The 7274-nt window shown below is 55.3% G+C and overlaps 2 protein-coding genes and 1 pseudogene across 2 annotated transcripts; 1 reads left to right on the top strand and 2 right to left on the bottom strand.

Annotated features, from left to right (window-relative positions):
- Positions 1-239: 239 nt before the first annotated feature.
- Positions 240-1409, bottom strand: LOC136466316 (lysine-rich arabinogalactan protein 19-like). The gene is made up of 2 exons (XM_066464696.1): positions 1307-1409; positions 240-688 (listed from the first exon to the last, which is right to left on the bottom strand). Exons 1-2 carry the CDS (start codon positions 1407-1409, stop codon positions 240-242), a joined length of 552 nt encoding a protein of 183 aa, XP_066320793.1.
- A 518-nt stretch (positions 1410-1927) lies between these two features.
- On the top strand, positions 1928-4147 carry LOC136464862 (protein KINESIN LIGHT CHAIN-RELATED 2-like; annotated as a pseudogene).
- Positions 4148-4250: 103 nt separating this feature from the next.
- On the bottom strand, positions 4251-6993 carry LOC136464863 (RING-H2 finger protein ATL1-like). Its single transcript, XM_066463809.1, has 4 exons — positions 5175-6993; positions 5011-5071; positions 4392-4451; positions 4251-4266 (listed from the first exon to the last, which is right to left on the bottom strand). Exon 1 carries the CDS (start codon positions 6270-6272, stop codon positions 5277-5279), a length of 996 nt encoding a protein of 331 aa, XP_066319906.1. The 5' UTR covers positions 6273-6993; the 3' UTR covers positions 4251-4266; positions 4392-4451; positions 5011-5071; positions 5175-5276.
- Positions 6994-7274: the final 281 nt, after the last annotated feature.

Below are 7274 nucleotides of genomic sequence, written 5' to 3'. Positions count from 1 at the left end.
CTATATATATGTACATAGGACTCTCCAATCAATCTAATCCAATATTCCACGCAATCTCTATTGCTTTCATCCGGGACGCTTATTTGCGTCCTCTTTCTCGAAGATGCAAAGTCTTCCGCGGCAACGAGGTGAGCACCAGCGGGCACCGACGACGCGCGCTCCTCTCTGGGCTCAGTCCGCCGACGCGGTGGCCGTCCACTGGGCCAAGTACTGCAGCGTGGCGGCGGCGCTCACCGGATCTACGCGTAGGGAGGGAGGGAGGCCGTGCAGGGGGGATCTCGCCGGTGAGGCGGGCCCGGCGACGACGACGAGGTGGGGAAGGAGGCGAGCGGAGCTCGCCGGGGAGGGAAGTGGGCGGAGCTTGGCAGGGAGGGAGGCGGGTGGCGCTCGCGCGAATCTGCGTGCAAGGAGGGAGGGAGGACGTACAGGGGGGATCTCGCCGGTGAGGCGGGCCCGACGACGACGGCGAGGCGGGGAGGGAGGCGGGCGGAGCTCGCCGGGGAGGGAAGTGGGCGGAGCTTGGCGGGGAGGGTGGCGGGCGGCGCTCGCCGGATCTGCGCGCAGGGAGGGAGGGAGAGGCCGTGCAGGGGAGGGAGCTCGCCGGCGATGCGGGCCCGACGACGACGGCGAGGCGGGGACGGAGGCAGGCTGTTGGAGAAGGAATGTTTTGGGTAGCTGACTTTTTTTACTGTGACGAACTCAAATCCAGGTATAGGTCGCTAATTTGAAGATCGGCTGTAGTCTTAGCTTTGCATAGTTGCCTTTTGCTGGGGCGGCCACAGCCGTACAACCATTAGACCATGGGGCTGTTCCGATCCTTCTTGCCTGTGCCTCTACGGCTGTTGGTGGAGGAGGCGACTTTTTTTTTTCCTTTTTCCTTTTCCTTTTTTTTGGCTGCGGACCTTCCTTAGACGATTAGGCTCTTTTTTTGGAACGGGAACATTTTCATTTATGTTTCTGTCATTTTTTTCTTGAAAAATAAATTGATCCTGTAGACTGTATGTACAATGGAGATGTCGAGTGTGGCAGGGCGTTTCAACACAACTTAGATTTGACTGAATAGTCAACAAAATTAGTATAGGGTTTTCTTTTTCATTTGAGATGGAAACTTGGGCTCCCTACTAGATTGTCTTTGGTTTGAGGACAAAGAGTGACGAGACAAGTCTATTTCTTTTTTGAGAATTATTTCAATTCTCTGGGATAGGATGGTCCTATGTCCATGTTTGATTTGGGACAAGATAATTATCGTTATTTTTTTTTGTAGCCGGAGACAAAACCAAGTCAATGGGTACACATGGCAGACAACCTCTTGCTGCCTCACCACACCCCCGTCCCTCGAACCCGCGCTCCCCTAACTGAGCTCCGCCGGTGTCGTCCTCGGCCCCGCCCCGGCCACCGGCTTCCATCATCGACGCCCGGCAGCTCCCCCCGCCTCGCCGCGCCACCCACCTCTCGCCCTCACCCTCCCCTAAACACAGGGTAGCTCGCGGACAAGCTCCATCGCGACGCCCTCATCGCCAACCCCGCCCAACCGGGAGGAGACCTGCCCTACCCCCATCTCACCCACTCCACCGCCATGTCACGAGTGCCCCCCCCCCCCCCCCCCCCCCCCAAAACCTGCTTCCAAGGCCGCCTTGAGCATATCCCCAACCCCAAACCCTAACGCCATGATTGAATCATCCATCACCGCCGGTAATGGGCTTTGGGCTGCGTGGTTGCGTGCTCAGGTCCGAGCGCGACGGGTCGCGAAAAGAGATTGCGAAACAAAAACAGGCCTAATTTTTCAGTTTTCGGTGGTCCATATGCCCTCGGTAGGTGGCACATGTTTCTCAGCCCAGCCCAGCCCAGTGTACGGCCCTGACAGTATCTAATGAGCTCAGCTACTTACTGCTAAGGGGAGAAAGCCCAGCCCATCGCGCAAATTCCTCCCTCTTCGCCCTCACCGCCGGCCGCCGCCGCCGCGAGCTAGCAATCGCTCCATCGCCCACCTTGGCGCTATGCCGCGCCGCCGCCGTTCTCCTCAGGACCCGCCTGCGGGTCCCCTTCACGTCCCCCTCGCGCAAAGCCCTAATGAACCCTCTCCTCGCGCCGCCGCGCCGACACTTCTCGCCGCGGCCGCCGCCTCCCGTCCCCGCCACCGCCGGGGCCGCCGCTGCTGCTGTCGCGGAGGCCGCGGAGGAGGCGTTCGAGGCGGCGAGGTCAACGAACGACATGCTCGCGGCCTTCTCCCGCCTCGAGGCCGCCGTGCCCGCCAACGAGAGGCGCCTCGCCCTCGCCTGCCTCAAGCTCGGTCAGCACCTCGAGGCGTCCGGCTCCGCCGACGCGTCCCGCGTCCTCGGGCTCGCGCTCCGATGCCTGGGCATCCTCGAGGCCAGCCCCAACGCCGCCACCCCCGCCTCTGCCTCCGCCTCAGACGCCGTCTCGCTCGCCATGGCACTACACCTCGCGGGTTCCGCCTCCTTCGACCTCTCCCGCTTCCACGACGCGTTCTCCTTCCTCTCTCGCGCGCTACGCCTCCTCGCTCCTCTCCTCCCCGATGGAGGCGTCGCGTTCGGGGCTGGAGAGGAACCGGGAGGGTTCGACGTCAGGCCCGTGGGGAGAGGCGGGGGTGGGGAGGCGGGAGGAGGCGCTCGCCGACATGCGCTCCTGCCTCGACCTCAAGGAGTCCATTCTGCCGCCGGGCAGCCGGGAGCTGGGAGTCGCGTACCGGGACCTCGCGGAGGCGTACACCACCCTGCTTGACTTCAAGGAGGCGCTGCCGTTCTGCCAGAAGGCGCTGGAGCTGCATGAGTCGACGCTCGGCAAGAACTCCGTGGAGGTTGCGCACGACAGGCGCCTGCTTGGGGTGATATACACTGGGCTAGAGGCCTAGAGCAGCATGAGCAGGCGCTGGAGCAGAATGAGATTTCGCAGAAGGTGATGAAGAGCTGGGGCGCGGCTGGTCCTGACCTCCTGCACGCTGAGATTGACGCGGCAAACATCAAGATCGCATTGGGCAAGTTTGATGAGGCTGTCAATGTGTTGAAGAATGTCGCTAAGCAGGTGGAGAAGGATAGCGAGATGCGAGCTCTAGTTTTCATATCGATGGCGAAGGCGCTCGCTAACCAGGAGAAGGTTGGGGACACAAAGAGGTGCTTGGAGATTGCTTGTGACATCCTGAAGAAGAAGCAATTTGCCACAGCTGACAAAGTGGCAGAGATGTATATAGAGGTATCCTCACTGTATGAGATGGTGAATGGGTTTGAAAAGGCAATATCTTTGCTGAAGAGGAGCCTGGGAATGCTTGAGAGGATCCCTCAGGCACAGCATTTGGAGGGCAATGTCGCAGCGAGGATTGGGTGGCTTTTGCTCTTGACCGGTAAGGTCACTGAAGCTGTCCCATACTTGGAGGATGCAGTGGAGAGGATGAAGGACAGCTTTGGTCCGAAGCACTATGGAGTAGGGTATGTATATAGCCTACGATGCTATGGGAAGGTATAGTTTCACAAATGCATTACAATGAGTTTTCTTTCCTTCCCTCTTGAATCTATCTTGAGCGTGATTTTTGTTAGCTTCAACTCAAACATAACCAGACCAAAAAAAAATAGAGATGCTAAGATAATTCACATGCTATTAGGCAGCATAGTGGCTGACTGGATGATTGATGTTCATTTTCTAAGCACATAGTGGAGATAGTTCAGACATGCTGTAAGCAGGGGAGGAGCTCTGTTCAGGCCAACATGTGGCATGCCTAAGCAACCTTCAAAATAACCAACTCTACTACTTAAAAAAAACAGCTGTAAGCTGGGGTGCAGTAACCCCCAACCCCCTAGATTTAAGATCAAGCTCCCCCACTGGGCATAAGATGTTAAGTTCTGTTTTTACTTTAGGAATAGAAGCTGCTTTGTATTCCAACTTCGAACTGATCAGTATGGACCTCCTCATGTTTCTGCATCTGCAGCTATCCTCTGGCTATGGAGTTCCACAAGAGAGTGGTGGATTCATGGCGAAATCATGGCGCCGACGCTAGGGATGAGCTCAAGGAAGCTTTGCGACTCTACAACCAGATCAAGGCAAAGGCGCTTGCATGCCTATCACCTGGAGGTTCAGCAAACACATTGCCTGAACCTCAGGAGCAGGAAACAGATTCAGATACTGCCAAAGCTGTGCAACGGTAGCCTCTGCAAATATTTGGTTGAAGGATTTGGGTTTTCTTGTTAGTTCTTACATGTAGTATTACAGATATTTTGGATATCCGAAAATCAATGGCTGGTGAACTGCCAGCTCCTGCAGCAAGGAAAGACCTGATCAGTCAAGCTATGATGTATTCAAAACAGAAATGTCCGCATGCCCTTTTTTATGAACTAGAGTATTTGGTGAGACATTTAGAGGTATGGAGTTTTGGTCAATACTTAGAATAACAGGCACCGCAAGGCAGCGCCACGCCGCCACACTGGATTGTGCTAGTGTGCCTACAAAAGCATGGAGCTTGCGTTAGGCACATAAGACGTGTTGGTTGGGAGTTGCAATCAGATTACATGGGCAAATCATGAATAACAGCAGTGTACCACTCTATATCGTATTGTTTGAGAAGTATGCAGAAGTCAAAAGTTGATTTTTATATGAAAATTGTAGCACTCAATGAGATCAACAATTTTGTAGTTGAGTTTTTTTGTTCATTTGCAGGCGTTAAGATCCTTAAAAATTTGATACAAGCTTTTAGCAATATATTAAGCATCAGGAGTTTGTTACCTTAGGGAAAACATACTATTTCGTACTGAAATTCAAATGGACATTGCAGCTCTTGGCAAGATCTATAATATTTTAGTTTTGAACTTTTCACTTAAATTCACTAAAGCAATTGATATAAGACCTTCATTAGCATAATACGAGCAGGTTGTCATCTTAGGACTTAGGACGTCCGAACAAGCTCGCAAAACAGGGCAATCTAGTATTCTGAACTCTTGTCTTTACTCCTGTCAAGAAGATTATGCATTCTTCTTGTAAGTACTCCTAGTGAAAATACTTTACCTTTCAATAATAAAAAAAAAACTTTGTCCATCTCTCTCTCAACAGGGATGGGACCAATATCCTGCATATATATTGCTATAGTAAAAAGTGGGAATTTGTCAACAAAAAAAAAAAAGAAGTAAAAAGTGGAAAAGAAGAGATGATAGAAGAAAAGTCTTCCGTACACGACGCCCCCTTGAAATCACGTTTTTCAGCAAAGAAAAGAAGAATGCTGATCCAATTGCCTACACTACACTCGACCGCCGCCGCTGCTGTCGCTGTCATGATCATGTGTACGGGAGTGACTCCCTCTGCAAGATGCTCTCCCGAATCTGCAGGTGAACCTCCCCACCACCAGCCATTGCGTCTCCGTCCCTGGAGAAGGACGTCCTCGTCCTCGGTGGAAGAACCTCTCCATCCTTCCTCCTCTCCGTCATGCCATCGATGGTGCTCTTCGTTTTCTCACCACTGACCTGACGATCTGTACAGGTGTCTTCTCCTTCAAACTCGGCAGCGGGTGGCACGATGGCTTCTCGCTGCCCCTGTTCCCGCGTGTCTTGGCCGTCTTCCTCAGCGCCGCCGGGGACGACGACCTGGATGGTCACCACCACCTCCTCCTCGGGCGGCAGCGGGGGCAGGCGGCAGAGGGTGGCGGCGACGTCCGCACTGGCCCTGCAGAGCGGGCAGCTGGCGTTGCCCTGGAGCCAGGCGTCGACGCAGCCGAGGTGGAAGACGTGGAGGCAGGCGGGCAGCATCCTGACCCTGTCGCCCTCCTCGAACTCGCCGAGGCACACCGCGCACTCGCTCGCGGGAGCGGACGACTCGTCGGTGGCCGCCGCGGCATTGGCGGGCTTCTTCCTGTAGCTGAACGCCGGCAGCGCCCGGATGGCGGCGTCCTCGAGGCCGCGCGGCTCGGCGCCGGCGTCGGCGGGCGCGGTGCTGCTGGAGGTTGTGGTGCCGGTGCGTTGGGGGCGGAGTCCGCGGCGGGAGACGATGGGGCCGGCGACGTGGGAGGAGCCGCGGTGCCAGGTGAGGCAGCAGCGGATGACGAAGACGTAGTAGGCGAGGAGGAGGACGGAGGCAGCGAGGATGCCCAGCACCGTGAGCACGAGGATGGGGAAGCTGGTGATGGACGGCGCGTGGCCGCGCAAGGAGGAGGAGGAATAGGAGGAAAGAGAGAGGGAAGAAGATGGCAATGCTGCCGCCGGTGGCGAGGCGAAGAGCAGCGGGGTGATCTGCGGCATCGGGAAGATGGCGCTGCTGCTGCCCCGGCTCGCGTCCATCGGCGGCAGCCAGGCAGGGCAGCTAGCAGAGTGAACAGTAAAGCGGTGGAGAGGCCGTGAGGGGAGTTCCTCTGCTCTGCAGCTGAGAGCTGACTGTCACTGACCTGCTGCTGCCATATGTTAATGTAGCGTAGCCGTAGGGTCGTGGGAAGGTAGGCGGGAAGAAGGGGATGGTGAGGTTGGAAAAAAACGCGCGGTGACAAGCATGGTGATCTTCTAGAAGGACGCGGACGCAGACGCAGGAGCAGAGTGCAAATCGAATTCGATCCAAGGCGATGATCGGAGACGATGACGACCAAAGTGCGTGTGGTGTGCGTACTGGCGTGTCGTGGCGTCGCCCGTTCTGGCTTGCCTGCACTGCAGTAGCAGATGCATAGACTGCGACTGTAACGGCAATGGCGTTGGCGTTGGCGTTGGCGTTGGCGTGCGTGCTGGGTCACCTCACCTATGGACGGATCGGAGACGGAGGAGACAGAGACAGACAGCGACGCCGGTGCATGCGGTGTTCCCGGCGAGACTTCTGGTCCGGCTGCGGCCCTCACACGCTAGCTCTGCTCTCTCTACCACTGCGGCCTGCGGATGTTTGCGATTAACGTGTAACCTGCGCTACGATTAACCTGCTTTTAGCCTCGGATGCTTTCTTCCTTTCTTTAGGGACGTCAGACGTGTCCGTCCGTTTGGCGGTTTCCCAAACACTGTATTGGACTGGAGCTGTTTTAATAAGCACTATAAAACCCTCTTTGGTAGAGCTTAGACTTGTTTAAAAAGAGAAAAATCAGGAAAACTATGTTTTCGTGGCTTGAGCTTCCGCCTCCAAAATAGCTTCGGCTTCACCGTTCCTAACTTTCTTCTTCTTCTTCTTTTTCCCCTTCAGAAACCGTTCATTTGGTATAGCTTCTAATTAAGCCGGTGGAGAAGCCACATGAAAATCCCTGCAAAAGTGGCTCTGAAAATATGCACAAAAATAACATATAAAGCCAACCAATTGAGCCCAATAATAAT

This window comes from Miscanthus floridulus, chromosome 7, assembly GCF_019320115.1.
Source record: "Miscanthus floridulus cultivar M001 chromosome 7, ASM1932011v1, whole genome shotgun sequence".
Taxonomy (NCBI): Eukaryota; Viridiplantae; Streptophyta; class Magnoliopsida; order Poales; family Poaceae; genus Miscanthus; species Miscanthus floridulus.
The sequence above is the reverse complement of the archived record's forward strand: the minus strand, read 5'-3'. Positions and strand labels throughout refer to the sequence as shown.

Coding starts and splice junctions, on each gene's coding strand:
- LOC136466316 (XM_066464696.1), bottom strand. CDS start 1,409: ATGATGGAAGCCGGTGGCCGGGGCGGGGCCGAGGACGACACCGGCGGA. Junction 689..1,306: donor GTGTGGTGAGGCAGCAAGAG/GTTGTCTGCCAT, acceptor AGTTCGTCACAG/TAAAAAAAGTCAGCTACCCA.
- LOC136464863 (XM_066463809.1), bottom strand. CDS start 6,272: ATGGACGCGAGCCGGGGCAGCAGCAGCGCCATCTTCCCGATGCCGCAG.